The following is a 16,427-nucleotide window of genomic DNA, read 5'->3' on the forward strand; positions in this document are numbered from 1 at the left end:
GGGATCGTCATGGGGCGGTCAAGATCAGGACGAGCGGCGCGCCCGCGACCCCGCGGACGAACAGCAAACGGTCCTCGCGATCGCTAGCGCGCTGCGCTCGTGGTGCGTGCGCCGCGGGGCGCGCGGGTTGATTGTATTTACAATACGTCGTTACGATTTAGGTTATTATGATGTGTTGTGTCGTTGAGAACAGGTTCGGTCGGCTCGTTCCTCGGCGTGGTGCGGTGGGAGTGAACGACGAGTAGCACGCGGCGCCGCGCTTCCGCAACCCGGCTGCCGCAACAAACGAAATGTTAATGAAACGCTTTCAACACTAGTCGGCTTCACCAGAGCACAGAGGGTGCCCTGAGATCCAGGGCTCCCACTGCAGCCTTGGCTAGAACTGCTGCATATTAATATCATTACCAGATTAGGATTAAGCCGAGCGATTGCATTTTTTTTATGGCGTTATTAGGGACCTCTCATTGTCTACCCTATCGTGTTTCAGAACAGGGCACTTTCGATTTTTTAATTTTTTTCACATTCTTCTTTTATTTCTTTTCTCTTATTTCACTCTTCTTACGATCATTCATTCAGTCTTTGAACATAATGCATATAAACATTAACACATGTGCTATTGCATTTCTTGGGAGAAGGGGGTTCTCCATAGAATGGACCAATACAAGGACGTTTTAGAGAGAACCTCAGCTTGGGTCACTCACTACGCCTGGGAGGTACCAAATTTAGAATTACGACCGCCGCCTAGCTAATCTTACCACCACTTTGGGAGATGTCAGCGCCAGTAGCGACAATGAATTTCAATAACTTCTATGTATAATAATAGAGGGTGGTCCTTCCTCATTCTGGACGGTCTGTTTCATATGTGATGACTTTCTTGTCCACGAAATATTGATTGGGATTTAGTCGCGGAATGCGAGGGCCGGTGCGCGCGTACCGGAGCGAGGCGCGCGCGGGCCGCGGCGGCGGCGGCGGCGGCGGGGCGGCGCGCGTCTCAGCTGGCGGGCTGCATAGGCGCGTCGCCGGCGCGCTCCGCCCGCAGCCACTCCACGAACTCGTCCAGCATGACGGGCCCTGCAATAGCGAGAAGCGCGCTCGTTTCAGATGGCCTGCGGCGATGCGGTGCAATCGTGTGGTGCACGTACTCACAGGCGCCATCCGCATCGTAGGCGGCGAGGTTAAGGTCGACGGTGCGGCTGAACTCCAGTATGTTGCACCACTGGTCGCGGTTGACGACGCGGTAGCGCGGTTCGCGCTGCAGGAAGGTGGCCAGCGGCGCTCGCAGCGGCCAACGCGGCAGCAGCACGCCCAGCAGCGCGCGCGCCGTCGCCGTGTCCAGCGACCGCTGCTCCTTGTCCTGCAACATCGCACACCGCACAGGATCACTCACTCATGCCATCTTTTGCTATGGTCTTTGCTTAAATTATACAGGAAGTTCAAAGAATGTCTAATTATATGTATAGCGCATGATTAGTAAAATAGAGAAGGAATAGATTCCTTTTACAGTTATTACTTCGAATAAGGATGAGAAACATAATGCTCTAGTTGCAAACAAGACAATAACATTATCAAGAAGGTGGTGCTAACTTCAGATCAGTGTAAACTTATAGATAATTTTAAATATAATAGCAGAATTGGTTTTAAGCCATCTCCTGAAAGGTCTCAGAGAACAACGAGAGTTGAAAATATAGAAATGACAGGATTCCCAACTTTAGGAAGTACTTACATGATCTCTTTGCAACAATGGAGAAGCCATTTGATACAAAGACATTTACTATAATTGTAAACAAAAAACCCGATCAAGGTTTCAAAGGGTTTATGGTCTTTTAAATATCATTTAGAGAAATGCCAGACTATTTAAACAATTACGTAAAAATGTATTAAGAGTCCCTAGCAATGTTGAGTTCATGGGTTTGAGTCTGCTTTCACAATTGCAAACAATTGAATGCACAGCACTCAGGCACAAATTCCACATAAGATGTGCTGCAGTGTGTATGCTTTTCAGATAAACCAGGATTTTAAGCCTCATTTGTTTAGGTCCACTAGTGGAGCTTAAATGTATGATTATAAAACTGTAGGTGTGACATGAAGAAACCTACTCACCCGTGCAAAGTCATAGGAATATCTATAAATAGCCTTGAATGTGTAGGGGTCTTTTAGCATATTCCGTAAATGTTCCAATTTATTTTGCAATTTTTGTATATTGTCACACTGGAGCTCGGTCAGGCCTGCAAGCAAACAAATGGTTAGTGAGGTTCCTAGTAGTGACGGCGTCTCGCCCGGGCACCGGCGACACCAGCGTGTTGCCTAACATTTGTTTCAATGTGGACAGCCATAAATGCAAAGGAGATGAGCATTCAACCTAACAACCATGTTTAATTTAAGTGGGTGCAGAAAATTACCTTTCAGCCACTCCTCCTGTGTGAAGTAACCCATTTGTTTGGCACCCATTTTGTATGCTATTACTAGCATTACAACATTCTCTGGATCTACGCCCAAATCTTCACAGAATTTTTCCATGCCTTCTGGACCTTGGGAATGAATTATCCAAGTTTATAAAAAATTACTTAAAACATGTATTTCACGTTTTAGGTGCACTATTATAACACATATTAAACATATATTTCAGATTGTATATTTACATAGGTGCCACTGCATATTTAAATAATCACAAGAAACTTTGTCACTATTTTGATGTACAGATTGAGAGTGCTGCTGGCACGAGTTCTCCACAAGAATTTGCATAACATGCTATCCTCCTATATTGTTGTCTGTGCACTAGTGTGTGCCAGTTAGTGTTGTGCGCACAAACCAGCAATGGTGTGAGCTCAAAACCTTGGCAACTTTCAAAGTCAATATCCATAGCTAAGATGTTCAAGTTCTCATTGGCAGCACTTTAACACCTCCCAGGCTCTGTTGTGTATCATCACATTTAGTGAATTCTTTCAGTGCTGGCTGACACAGCTCTACCAGATGTTCAAGTGCGGGTATTTGGAAAGACAGCAAACATTTTGTGCTTGTAAGGATTGTAGCTGTGCACACACAGTCCTTTGTACTAACCTAATGTGTTCGGTTCAGACACTGTTGTGTATTCCTTAAACCATGCTAAACATTTTTTAACACTGAAACTTGTATCTTCTGCTTTGGAATGTCTTCTTGAACTGTGAACAAAAAGGCACATTTATAAATATATTAGTCTTTGAATGAGTTCAAATACATGCATGACTTAATATCTCGCTCTCAGCAGCAGTTGTTGATGAATAAAGGATTTGATATTTTTATTTAAACATATTGCGTGCATTACAGAACAGAATCAGAACTTCTGCTGTGTCAATTGCTAAGAGGCAATGAAGATGGTGAATACACAATCAAAAGAAAGTCCTACCTTCATTCAATAAATTGGATCTGTATAATCATCATCATCAGAAATGTATTTTTTAAATGTGTGCATGCATGTCCTGGGTTTTAGACTAAAAAAACTATGTGACTATATGTGAGCAGGGTCCAGTTACAAAAGAGTTACTATCATTCATCATTATTCATCTCTTAATCCAGATTCAAAAGTATTACTGTGAATATTGTTGCACAGAACAGACTTTTAATAGTGTAGCAGGTGGATTTACTTTGCAAAGCTTATGAAACCATTGTGAAGTGAAAAATATTCCATCTCCATCATTAAAAGGTTGAGGTTGAGGAAGAAAATAGATAAATAAGTAAATAGCTCATTTAACAATATGACACTACAAACTAAGGCTTGATATACAGACTAGAGTAGACCTGGAACATTTCCTTTAATAATGGAGTCAAGGGAATGTTATGTCTAGTATTAAGTTACTGAACTATAACCTAAGGTCTCTGCTGTTCCCTGTGGTAGGTTTATTGTAAGATGCACCATAATGAAATACTTAATTTAAATTTTTTCCCATCATGTGTTTTCCATATTCTTCAGGTTCATATAATAGCAACAATGTCACATTGATAGTAGCATGTATGAAATGATCATTACATCTTACCTACTGTTTCTAGAGCGCTTGTGGTGGTGGTGGTCATCTATGGTGGTGGCTCCTGGGATAACTTCATTGGCGGGTGCGCTGCTGCGCGTGCGCTTGCTGCAGCGAGGCATTGCTCTACCACCCTTCAACAGTTATATTTTAATGAGAAAAGAAGCCTGTTTTTTGGATTCAAATGTTGTTGTAGAGCCACTTTCTGTTATATTGATTTGTATAAAACATGTAAACAATAAATTGTTAATAACCAATGTGTGGATGTGCTTGAGTGCATCCCTGTCCTATGCAGAGTGGCACTGCAACCTCCGCTGGTGCATTACCTTATTGAATCAATCTTCTCTATTTATGTCAACATCCGAGAATGTAATTCAATAGGAGAATCCACATTTCTTTTTATTTAGTTCATAACATATTCTTTTAAATAACTTTTTTCTCGAATCAAAGTTTGTAAATCTTTTACAAAGTTCATAACACACCTACAAACACCGTCGAATATATAAACAAGATGTGACTTAATAATAAAGCCCAACGACACGGTGTAATACGAATTGATGGTAAATGAATAAAGATCTAAAGCCCATTCAGAGGTATTTTCGTTCCAAACATTGATCTTTACCACTAGGAACGTGTTCCACAACCGTACGAATTGCTCGTAAATATTGAATCGTATTGAAGATCTAAATGGAAAAAGAAAACGTACTTACAATCGGTGGCAGGTTGGTTATAAAATTTGAGAACTTGAAACGGTTTTCGTCTCCTATTTTGCAAATTTGCGGAGACAGTTTGATCAAAAATGTCTCTGACAGGTCGATAACGATAATAACCTGAAAACAAAAATCAATGTTATGAAATCGAGGGCAGGGTGCGTTAAGTGACGCTGCCATAAATTCGTAATAACAAGACAGCAAAAATGCGGGGTGTCCGATAAAAATTGTCGCTTTTAATAGTTAAATTACAACAGCAACGATGTCCCCACTGAATTTACAAAGGCAGAAACGTACTACTTTAATGTAACAAAATTGATCTTAGCGAATGCTTACAATAAATTAATCAAATGCGGCGCATATTAACGGTTACGAAATAGAGTAGTTGTGTAAAATTAAATAGCAAATACAGCGGCTGAGGAGAGGAAAACTCAAAAACTCAAAACGAAGTTTTTCTCCACAGATATTCTAACGGACGTTCCGTTTCAAACGTCGTGCGGAATTGTAACTATCATTAATATATTAGCTGGCTATACAAACATTCCCAGAGCATCCCATTTTTAAGCTAATAAGATATATTGTTCTAAAAAATATTATTTTTTTGCAAGCATTTGTTTATTTTTTAATATCAATTGTCATATTTTGTATGTGTAAGTTATATGTACTATTTTTACATCTTGTATAATTTATATTACATACTATATCTACACGTACATATTTATTATGTTTTTTAATTAATGCGTATAGCTATGATTTTTTAAAATAAATATTACCACTTGCATTTTTGAAGCAGTTTTATTAGGTTTTGCGCTTTAGCTTTGGCATCATCTGTAAGTTCAAGCACTAGTCTTTGTCTCCAGAGGTAGCGATACCTGAATTTCCCTGTCTGGAGCTAGTTCTAGATGGCTGCATCTTTTTTTTTTTGACGGGACAGGAAAATGTTCTGAATAGGTACCAAATACTTTGCTTTATCGGAAGACGACAAAGTTATGTGAGATTCCTACCTACTATTAAAATACTAACGTTCGTTTTTGTGAATTCCTTTGGAAGGACTCCAGAATCTCCTCTTACTCAGTTTAGCCCCTCGTCACTGCATGACAGAGGAGGCTTGATCGCATATACATTGAGAGATTTCGATAGCTTCCAGAAAGCCATGAGGGGAGATTTGGTATCGAGTAAGGCGCTGTTGCATCGCACGTTCTTAACAATCACTACGCGTTTTCTAATTTTGCGCCTTATTTTGTCTCTCGGGAACGGTCTACGGTTGTAGTCTGACAGGTATCTATCTAAGCAGCAAGTCACCGTGTTTTAGGTCTGATAAGATTTTTTGCATCGTCTGATGCCCAGCGACAGGCGTCAGCTACGTGTACTTATGTCGATGAGCTACATGTGTTTCTCAAAGTTTCTAAAATGATTGATTTATGCATCTATACGTGTTATTATCTACTTAGTTAATATGGAGGATATAAGGACGTGCATAGAAATTTAAGATCAATAAAGTTCTATTATTTTAAATTTTACATGATAATTTCGGGATTTTACACAGGAGTATGTTGTAATATATTGCCATACACAGTTGTCCGCCAAAGAGTTGCTTGTTTTATGGAGCCAAGAGGAAGGGTACGCTTGTCTTTATTTCCAGTGATGGCCTCGTACATATTACTGTTTTTATAATATTTATCAATATTCTTATTCTTATAGACTAGATTATCATATTCAGTAATCGATATCACTATGTACCGTCAAAATTATTTACTCACGTAACTTTCTTATAAGAGATAAAATCTGATGAATGAGATGTTAAAATGCTTTAATGGTCAACCGCAATACAGATCCCAATCATTCACCAACATCTTTAGAGTCAACCTTTGCTCGGCCCAAGCTTTTCCCGGCTCCTAGGGGTTGAGTCACCGTAACAACGTTTTGACAATGACAAAGGATCGTTGAGATAGTTTGGTTTCTCCCACCGAACCGTCGCACTATGGTGCAATAAGGTCAATATCATATCAAAATTCAATAACTTTTTATTTAGAAGGAATATTGACATGAAGTTTGAAATAGGAATAGACGAATAAGTAGAGATTTAAAATATATTAAAGAAATTTATTTTATATTGTTAAAAATAATTAATATAGGCACGTAAAAAATGTTTATAATATAGGAATAAACGAAACTTTACAAGCAAGAATAATTTATCATAATTATGTATAAATTATAAAATAATTATTATGAACTAGATACATTCACTAAATATGTATGTATCAACAAAAAAAAATTTAATATCTAACATAAATGTCCGATCGTGTGAAAAATAGTTGCTAACAACAGTGATTTAATACGAAAATTATAATTAAATAGGTGAATATATTATTAACTTACTTTATAAAAATTACAAAATAATATTCTAATTCATAGTAATATAAAAAAATACGTTTAAATTAACATTTCCTTAAATATTATCTAATAACAATTCTTTTGCTTCATCCTCTTATTCTATAACTTTTCTTGTCTTTGACCAACTTTTACTAGAAATATACCTATCTGAATTTGGGCAACAAAGATTTTTGAATATTAGATTTGGCACAAGTAAATTGCGTTTCGGTTAGGTTAAAATTGTCGTTTAAATAAGACTTTGCTGTAGAAATATGTTTTCCATGTTCAATAAAAGCGATACACAGGTCTTTAATTTTGATCTTTAGTGTAGACGTAACAATTCACTTTAAATTCAATTGCACGAAGAAAACTGTCACAATATACCTAAGTATATTTAGTGTACACTTAAAGGGCACTAATATTAAAACAATCATTTTACAGCTAATTACTTATACGTATTTTAAAGTGACACGGCATAATTTATTGTAACGTGTGTAATTTTGCTCCCGATCTGATATATAAATGAATAGAAATGCGGTAAATGTGGTAAAAGTGATAAAAATTGATAATATATTTTAACCATTACAATTGTGGTTAAGTATGTCTTTACTGTATATGTAACCGGAAAAATATTATCGTGGTTTTATTGTATAATGAATACGACTCAGATAGGTACCTATGGTATAAGTACGTACAACATACCTATATATATACATAAAATGTACATAAAATATTATATACTCTTATGCCGATATTTATACTTTTTAAAAACCATTTTATATAATAATAATCATGTAAATAAAAAATAAAACTGTAGGCGGCTTGATTAATTAAGTAATTTTTAGTCTCCGTCGCGCTCTCTTTGAAAGTGAATTACAGAAAATGGGGCAAATATGGGCAAGATATTATTGCTGATTCTGAAAGTAGATAGTTTAGCAAATATAAAAATCATAATTTCTAATCAGTGGCAATCAGCGCTAACTACTAAAACTTTAATTACAATTTTTATTTTTTTCGGTTGCAGTGTATTTTATTTCTCCATTTTTTTAAATAATTATTATTGATATTTTGTTACAACTTTATTTTTAAGTTTATAGTAAATAGTTTCTCATGCATATAAAAATACAATTTTGTAAATATTTTACGTAAAAGATATGTTAATGATGGTTTGGAGTTGTCCTAGATTTTTTCAAAAAACTTCTGTTGATAAATTCCGCAACTTTTAGGTCTCATTATTAATAAATAAAAATAATGACAGAAAAATACCTTGTAAATAAAAAAACTACAGAGTTTTACATCTCTATATCATAGATTATATATATCGTACGACATATCTATCAGACGAAAATGAATTATGAGATGATATTAGCCTCGATGCACCATAGTGCGTCGCCACTGTCGCGCGGTCCTTTGTTGTCGACATGCGTTCGTTCGGTTCCGATGTCTCAGATCAAAATTTGTAGAATTGAAACATTCTAAACGAAACCGCATTCGTCAGCAGTCGCTGGTTCCGTGATAACATTTGTTTTCTAAAACGACATATCATTTTAGTTTTCCTTATTCGTAAGCAGAATGTTGTCAGAAGAAAATTATATGACCTGAAAAGAGACGAAAGAATAATTTAGAAATAAATTATCAATTTGTAGAAGCAATATTACGTTGCCGTAGATCGAAAAAAAATGTTCATTCACGTCGGCACTAATACTTGTGACTTCATCCTGTTGCTACCTCATGACCTACCGGCCGAAGGAAGAATCCCACAAATTTTAATTCCAAACCATATGTATGATTTCAACGTTTGGGCTAGCATTGAGATTAGGCAGTCAAAACCGAAATAGGACTGCACTGCGCCCTGAATTCGAGGATAATAGTAATTAATATCAGCCTTGAATTCAGGGCGCCTCCTTATAGTTTTCCCAAAACAAGGACAAGTTTACATTAAAATTTATGCGTGTCTTAACCCTCCGCGTTCCCAGCACCGCTGTATAGTTGCAACGTGTTCTTTCGTAATCGTCCGCACTGTTCTCTCATTTGGCTCGTTATCATCTGCGTTGGACCTTTTGACTTTCGAAGGTCGAAAAGAATCGTTCACTGTGTGTGAGTTAGGCGTCCCAGTTCCAGCGCATCCTGTATCCCGCGTCACTCCCGGCGTGTCTGGAAGTCCGGTGACTCAAAATCAGCGGAGTGATATTTTGCAACGCATGTTCTGCCTCCCCGCGAGTTGTAGTGCAACTAGGTTGAGAAGCTGGTCGCGCTGGCTGCTCTCCTATTTGCAGGGAAGGCCGATGTGCGATTGTTTCCTTTACAACTAGTAGTCGTGCTTTAAAGTCAGGCTTCTATCGGAAAAATGCTTTTTAAAAACTTCCTAGTGCAGGCTAGGAACTGCGATACCATCTCACTTTAAGTAAAACGGCAAGTCTGCCGTTCACAGTCCTAAACTACGACGCCTCGGATTCGCAGCGCCGACGTCCCACAGAAGTCGCGCGGGCTCGAGCCGAGGGTGCGTCGCCCCGCACGCGCCCCCTGCACGCCCCTCACGCGCCCCCGGCGTGCCCTCGCCCGCGCAGAATAAATTAGCGGTCGACCGCCTTTTTATGGATTTTAATCAACTCTTATCACATGAGTTATCATGCCCCATTGCGCGACGGTTGGCTGGCGCTACGCCTGAACTCAAGACAATTTGCTCGCCGAGCGCGCCGAAGGCTCGATATGTCTGTGTGTATGTATTTTACACAAGTTAAGACAGGAAATGTCCGAGCCTACATGTACAATCACAAAACTGAAGGGCGAGACGTAGCGCTGTTGCGTGCGCGCGCTTGCAGTGCCGGAGCTGCTCCACGGCTCCGCGTGCCTCTTGTACAAGAGCGTCTACGTGTCCGGCGGGCGCGGGGCAGCCGGCCGCGCCGCGCGCTGCCCTGTGGCACCCGCCTCCGCCCGCTCCCGCCCGCCTCTCCCGGCCGCCAGTGCACGCGTGTGCCTCGCCGGGGGTGTACGCGTCGCGTTACGTCTTCGGGAACACGCGATCTTTCTCTGCAATAACTTTGCCACTCTCTGCAGTAAATTTGCGGTCGTGTTTGTTTTTAACAAGTAAATTATCTGTGCAATAAAAAGTGTTCAAGTTTATTTGTTCGCAATTCGTGCGCTTTTTATTGTAATTGGATTAGTTTGAGGACGAACGAGGTTTTGGAGAGATTGCATTCAAAAACTTACGTAAGTAACTGCCTGCAATGCGATATGTATGAATTTGTTTGCTTTTGTCTGCATGTCCCTGGACATCCTCACGAGCGGGCGTCCGTGCGTGCGTGCGTGAGTGATGAAGCTGCACCGACCGATTCGGTGATCGTATTATTCAAAGCCATCTTTGTCAATGTGTTGAATTTGTGCAGCAAGTCTATAAATATTCCAGTAGTTACAACTTTGTGATTACACCTCGCGAGCGGATTCCGTAGCGCACGTAGCGCACGTAACGGTTGTAACATCTACGAGATGAACGTACCGGCCCGGCGCCCGGCGCAGGTGTTTCTAAAAGCAGCCAGCCATCGAGCTACGCCGGGCGGGCGGGCGTCGCCGCGCTGCCCGTCAGTTTGGCCGTACCGGTGTAGTTTTGGTCGGCGGTGCCGCACAGCACCACGCGGACAGCAAGAGGGTGAATGCGCGCAGCGTGTGCGCAGCTCGTCTGATCGCGCGGCGCCGCGGAACAAGTGCTGTCCCATTCAAAGTCCAAACGACAGAAATGGCGTAGTATGCCATTTCTGTCGTTTGCCAGGGACCCTCGCAACTATTGGCAAGTATGCAGCGGGTCGATATACGGGCGAGCGACCCCTCTTGCACGCACGTGTGCTCCCCTTGCACAAGCGGCGCGGTGCGGGAAATATAACGGAACGAATTTCTCGGCGCGAGTTGTTGCGGCCGGTCGGCTCGCCGCCGGTTGCGTATCCACTGCGTGTCGCTGTGCGGTGCCGCGGGCTTGTTGCGCTCGCGCACCTTGTTTAAATACATCTCGCTTTACCGTTTTTTTAAATAACAGGTCCAGTTAAAGTCCTAAAGAAAAAGCAGCGATAATTCTGTTAGCAGCGCCTGCGACCACTCTCTATCGATGACTGCGGCGACGCACACCGTCCTGTTCGCTGTCGCGCGCCCAAGGGCCGGTGTTCTCCTCCAGAGCTCGTTGTTATCATGTATAATAAAAATGTCTGTTTCGTCGTCAGTGCATTTATAGAGTTATTTATAAAAATAGATTCAATCTTTTTCTTTATCTTAATTAGAAAGCAGACGTTATAACAAATAATGATAAAAGCTGGTCCCCGAACTGCTCACAGAAATATTAATAACATCAACGCGGTGTATACGGCCCCGCGGCGCCGCTCGACGTCGGCGGGCGTCGCAGGAGGCCGTGCTCTGTGCGCTAGCGGGAGGGCTACGCGCATCGTTGAAAACTTAGGTCTCGGAAGGTTGCCGGCCACCAACCGCCATTCCTGTCCTCGAATCTCATGGGATCGCAAAAGCTGAAGGTACCAACAAGGAATACTGCGGAGGTTTTACGGTTAAATGATACAAAAGCTTATTTTCTCTCCAGAGGGAGTATTGTGCAAGCGCACTGCGCAATTTTGGAAAATAGTGAACTCAACACGCGTTAAGCTCGAGGGCTTAATGTGTAACGTAATTAAAAATTAAAGGTTGATCTATAATTTTAAAAACTCTAGTAACTCTAGCAAAGGTCAGATAACCAGAGAATAATGAACCGGTGCTGCTTCGTTTCGTGTCGGGACCCACAGTACGTAAGGATTGGTGTCAGAAGTGGGGTTCGGTTTGAAATTGCCACCGACACCGGAGGAGGGACCAGTCGCCAGGTCACGAGCGGAATCATAGCGGATGGTCCGCATCGACACCGCTTGGACCCTCTGCGACAATTGTAAATGGTCCGCATTACGTTTTAAATTGACATTTCTACGTCTAGACCAAAACCTAAAGAATTTTCAAGCGTCATAAAACATGGAGCCCTAAAGAGACGCTTTGGAACACCTGGAAACCTAGCTATCGAGTGAAGACATGGGCTCGTCTGCGGCGGCCGTCGGGAGGGCTGTGAGTTATGTACACTTGGTTTTGATTGGAAATGTTGAGTAAACTTGTCACATAACCGGTCTCCTATATTATTTTTCGCTGTTATTGTGACATTATGAATTGCAATGTAATCGGCTTTGTTGAAGTGTTAAGACGCGCTTTTCAGTTTTCTACAATTTAGACAAATTCCACAAAAACGCTTCAGATGACGCACGACACGATCGACGCACGGGAAGTTGAAGTGGCAGCGGGAGAGCCTGCCGCGCCAGGCGGCGGCCAGGGCTCCGGAGGTATCGAATTCTACGATCTCCAGCTGTGGACGTCTTACCAGTCAGATGATAATGTGACGACATTACATGATAGTCCCACTTTGTCAGTTATATTACAATCCTAAGATATAATAGTAGGTGGTTGTTTAGTTTATTGGGGTTAGTGTATAAGTAGCACAAATATTAATATTATATTTTTAGACTCTCCGGTGTATCCAATGTGATTGTGAAATTGTGAGTTCCGAGGAGGCGGCCGGGTATGCAGTCGTGCAAACGTTTACGCGCTGCGAAAACGTTTAGCTGGCTTCTTGGCTCTTAGAGAGTTGCATTTTACTTCGCTAAAAGTGTTCGCCGCGACTGGACCTTTACGGAATATCTAGCAGTTATTGAGCCGGAGCCCGAGCGGTGCATTTCCTGTCATAAATTCTTACCGAAACTGTGAGACAACGAGTGCGATGAAATAAGCAGACGAGTGACGAGCTTGGTATGTTTTATTATTTGCGTGGGTTTTGTTCTTTACAAATAAAATACAAAATAAATCGAGTTCTGTTACTGAAGTCGAACACAATGCGTGCGTCGGCTGCGACCGCGATCAGGGCGCGTAGTGCGGGTAATGCTCCCTGTATATGTTTTGCCAAAATTCCATCGCGTCAGCGTCAGGTCGCGACGCGGGCACCAGCTCCTCCCCTATCTCTAAATATTCTTGTCCTTCCACCGTGTACGGGCTCCAGGTGACTCCGAAACTTTCATCGGGCGTCGGGTTTCTGAAAAGGTTATAAGCAATATCTCTGTGTCCGTAGCATACGTTTTAATGATCGATACATAGGTATTGAAAGCGGCCCAGATCTATAAAGGGCTAACGAACTTACCCGCACTTGGCGAAGTTGGTCCAGAGCTCGGTGACGCGGTCGACCATGCGGAAGCCTGCAGTGCTCGTGTCTATCTTGGCGCCGCCGACGGTGATTGGGAAGAGGTAGGGCAAGTCGTCGGCGTGGCACACGACGGCGCCTGCGCCCGTGCTCTCCGTGATGCCGAGCAGCTGTTTGAAGACGTTCCGCTCCGACTTGCAGGCGAACTTGTACTGGTACACCGTATTGGTGCAGGCGCGCGCGCACACGCTGTGCCACAGGAAGGACGGGTAGTGAAACGCGTGCGCGCTCTGGAAGCGGCACAGTGCCTCCAGGTTCCCGCGCGATACCTCCTCCGTCTTAAAGTAATATTCTTTAATCTTTTTGCCGAGTCTCATTTTATCGGTTGCCGAGCACGTAGCAGAAAGAGGTGCCGGAACAAAAAACTCTTTGAATTTGTTAGCCTGCGCTATCATTTCAGTGACGTCCGTTCCGAGGCCCAGCAGCACGACTCCCTCGTCTAGCGTGGTACCGTTCATTACTTCCACTCCTTCGTGTATGCCTCTCCGCAACAGGTCGAGCGGGTCTTCGGTCAGGAATGCCTCGTTGTCGCCGAACTTCCGCTCGCAAGCGACGCTGAAGTAAGGCTTGGGACTCTCTTTGTGTTGCTCCTCGTAGGTTAGCGGAACAGGTTTATTGATGAGGGACTCTACCGGCTGCCGTTTGAAAAACTCGTAAACTTGCTGCGGGTCATCCGAATTGCAGCCCATACGTTTGGCCAGCGCGAAGGAGCGCTCTCGCGGCAGGAAGCTCGTCGCCCAGTTGCTGATCGCGGTACCGCTTTGCGATATCACTCTTTTGAAGAGTCCCTTGCTCATGGGCGAAAGCAGATGCAGAGAAACACTGGCCCCTCCCGCACTTTCACCGAAAATAGTAACGTTTTCCGGATCTCCGCCAAAGCTGCTAATATTTCTCTTGATCCAGCGTAGCGCAGCCACCTGGTCTTTCATTCCCGCGTTACCGGGAACTTCTTCGGTGTCGAGGCAGAGAAACCCCAGCACTTCCAGTCTGTAGTTGATCGTGACTAATATTACGCCGCGTCGGGTCAAGAAGTGCGGTGCGAAGAGAACGTCGGAGCCGCTGCCGCACATGAAGCCGCCGCCGTGGATCCAGACCATGACCGGCAGCGGCTGCCGCGGCGCCAGGCTCGGCGAGTACACGTTGAGGTAGAGGCAGTCTTCGCTGCCGTGCGAGGGGGTGCCCGTCAGCAGGTCGCACTGGTAGCAGTCGGGCCCCAACCGCCGCGCCGAGCGCACGCCCGTCCACGCCGCCGCTGCGCGCGGCGCCTGCAACCGCGTTTCCGCGTTAAAGTAACCGTATCGGATACGCACCTAGAGGATATCGTTATCATAATTTCAGTCGCAGGCCGTCTACTGCAGGATATGCCAGGCCACCCAGACCCACAAAAGGATCGATTGGAAGCGAACCGCCTGCAGCGTCTTAAGAAGTCCTTGACAAGTTTGTCTATTGACCCTGTGTTTTTGCCCAACGATACTTGCAAATCTGTCGGCCTATGTCGATATCTTTCGTACGTATTTGGAATTTCCTCATTGCTAAATTGTTATCGTAGGGGGATCCCGGCTCGTTGAAAAAAACTGAATACATATCACAAAACTGAGGGGCGGGTCGCTCACGAGATGCGCTTGCCTTGCTGCAGCCCGTGCTTAAAGTATAAAGCTGTAGGTGCTATTAAATGTTTACCTTAAACCTTAATTCTCCGAGGGGAGGTTGCGCATAGGGAACGCCTTTAAAACTGTAGATCTGTCCTCCGAACTCATTGTCTATCACTTCTCCCTCCAGTAGGCCCTCGTTTACTTGCACACGCGCCATTTTGCGCGATGATATCAAGGATGCGGCTGCGACTCCCAGCGAAGCGGAGAAGCGACTGTGTCTGTGTGCGACGCGCCGGCTAATGCCGCGCCGCGCGGACAGCTGCCCCCTCCCCCCCGCGCCGCGCCGCTCGCGTCCGAACACGTCGCGACTTGCACGGCGCCGGTTCCGGAACCGTTGCGGAATCAGCCGACTCACGATCGCCGACAAGTCATTCTGTAAACTTTTCCACAACTTGAATATTTGTTCATACGTGGGACGGCAATGACTTTGACGTCCCCGACGTTTGCTCACTTTCAATGTTTAAGCAGTGAGTGCTGGTCTACGTCGAAACTCGGCTGCCGGAAGTGCCGGACCGGTAAAACGCCGCTACTTCCACGCGTGCGAACCATTTATTTGCTTTGCTGTGTCCAATGCTTTCGTACACTTGCCTTTGCGAAGGCAAGGATGGATCACGTCGCACTTGCATCCAATGATACCCACACAATGTTCCCACATTATGTCTGTACGTCGCGGTCGCGGGAAAACTTCTGCACTGACAGTCCGAGCAGCGACGCCCACGCGCGCAAAACTCTCTTACGCTTATTACTGCGTCGATTGTTCTCCAAAGCCGAGCGGGTTGATCGTGTCCGCCTTCACTCAAAAAAATCGTGTCATCTTTATTCAAGTAGACATTAAGATGCGCTCTTGATTCGGCAATTATTTTAACATAATAAGTAGTAAGCTGCCACCGGCTCGGAGCCCTGGTCTGCTGAGAACACCCGGCTAGAAACTTATCGGTTGCTCTATTAAATGAAATTTAACATATCAATCATGAAAATGAGTCAACGTACCAAATTCTTCACGTTTCTATCAACTAAAACTTTTATGCTCTAACGAGATTTATTTAAAGGTATACCTTTAATTTTAGATTTAAAACTAAGAAACGGAGGTTCAACGTGTATATCACACGTCCAGTGGAGGGCAGTGCCGCGGGCGTCGCCTAGAGCGGCCGCACCTCCGGGTGCGATAAGCCATCAGTGCGCTGTACAGATATGACAACCTTGATATTTAGCAGATACATCAAGATAACGACACTGTGACGAGACGGTTTCCTATCGCGCCGCGCCGCCGTACACGCGTTCTCCGGCGGACATTAACAACTGTAAACGGTTGTCCCGTACAAACCACACAATGATCCGCCGGCTGAAGGCTGCCCGCCAGCTCTGTGCTCCGTGTTGTCGTCCGCTGCGTCCGCTCCGCCCGCTCCCCGACCGTCCGCAGCAAAGACGTGCAGCT

At 43.9% G+C, this 16,427-nt stretch overlaps 3 protein-coding genes across 4 annotated transcripts in view; 1 reads left to right on the forward strand and 2 right to left on the reverse strand.

The window, feature by feature from the left end:
* Nucleotides 1–964: 964 nt before the first annotated feature.
* SCCRO4 (DCN1-like protein SCCRO4) lies at nt 965–5,160 on the reverse strand. 2 transcript variants are annotated; one of them, XM_068777727.1, is made up of 8 exons: nt 5,045–5,160; nt 4,705–4,828; nt 4,011–4,132; nt 3,058–3,158; nt 2,400–2,528; nt 2,101–2,225; nt 1,147–1,354; nt 965–1,071 (listed from the first exon to the last, which is right to left on the reverse strand). In XM_068777727.1, the coding sequence occupies exons 3-8, from the start codon at nt 4,118–4,120 to the stop codon at nt 992–994; spliced, it is 753 nt and encodes a 250-aa protein (XP_068633828.1). In that variant the 5' UTR covers nt 4,121–4,132; nt 4,705–4,828; nt 5,045–5,160; the 3' UTR covers nt 965–991. The 2 variants fall into 2 exon arrangements, with proteins under 2 accessions (XP_068633828.1, XP_068633827.1); XM_068777726.1 differs by having other exon boundaries at nt 4,709–4,828; nt 5,045–5,159.
* Nucleotides 5,161–10,257: 5,097 nt separating this feature from the next.
* gogo (golden goal) overlaps nt 10,258–16,427 on the forward strand; it is a 77,903-nt gene continuing 71,733 nt past the window's right edge. Inside the window, exon 1 of the mRNA XM_068761304.1 lies at nt 10,258–10,291. The gene's annotated coding sequence lies outside the window, so the exon portion shown is untranslated. The remainder of the gene's footprint in view (nt 10,292–16,427) is intronic.
* LOC137933692 (juvenile hormone esterase-like) lies at nt 12,898–15,199 on the reverse strand. The gene is made up of 3 exons (XM_068777710.1): nt 15,021–15,199; nt 13,281–14,605; nt 12,898–13,175 (listed from the first exon to the last, which is right to left on the reverse strand). Exons 1-3 carry the CDS (start codon nt 15,147–15,149, stop codon nt 13,004–13,006), a joined length of 1,626 nt encoding a protein of 541 aa, XP_068633811.1. The 5' UTR covers nt 15,150–15,199; the 3' UTR covers nt 12,898–13,003.

This window comes from Battus philenor, unplaced genomic scaffold, assembly GCF_028537555.1.
Source record: "Battus philenor isolate CCGP_79_NKW_IND1 unplaced genomic scaffold, ilBatPhil1.0.hap1 SCAF_14, whole genome shotgun sequence".
In the NCBI taxonomy this organism is placed as follows: Eukaryota; Metazoa; Arthropoda; class Insecta; order Lepidoptera; family Papilionidae; genus Battus; species Battus philenor.

Coding starts and splice junctions, on each gene's coding strand:
- SCCRO4 (XM_068777727.1), bottom strand. CDS start 4,120: ATGCCTCGCTGCAGCAAGCGCACGCGCAGCAGCGCACCCGCCAATGAA. Junction 2,529..3,057: donor GTCTGAACCGAACACATTAG/GTTAGTACAAAG, acceptor TTCATTCCCAAG/GTCCAGAAGGCATGGAAAAA. Junction 1,355..2,100: donor ATTCCTATGACTTTGCACGG/GTGAGTAGGTTT, acceptor GCGATGTTGCAG/GACAAGGAGCAGCGGTCGCT.
- LOC137933692 (XM_068777710.1), bottom strand. CDS start 15,149: ATGGCGCGTGTGCAAGTAAACGAGGGCCTACTGGAGGGAGAAGTGATA. Junction 14,606..15,020: donor TCGGAGAATTAAGGTTTAAG/GTAAACATTTAA, acceptor ACGCGGTTGCAG/GCGCCGCGCGCAGCGGCGGC. Junction 13,176..13,280: donor ACCAACTTCGCCAAGTGCGG/GTAAGTTCGTTA, acceptor TAACCTTTTCAG/AAACCCGACGCCCGATGAAA.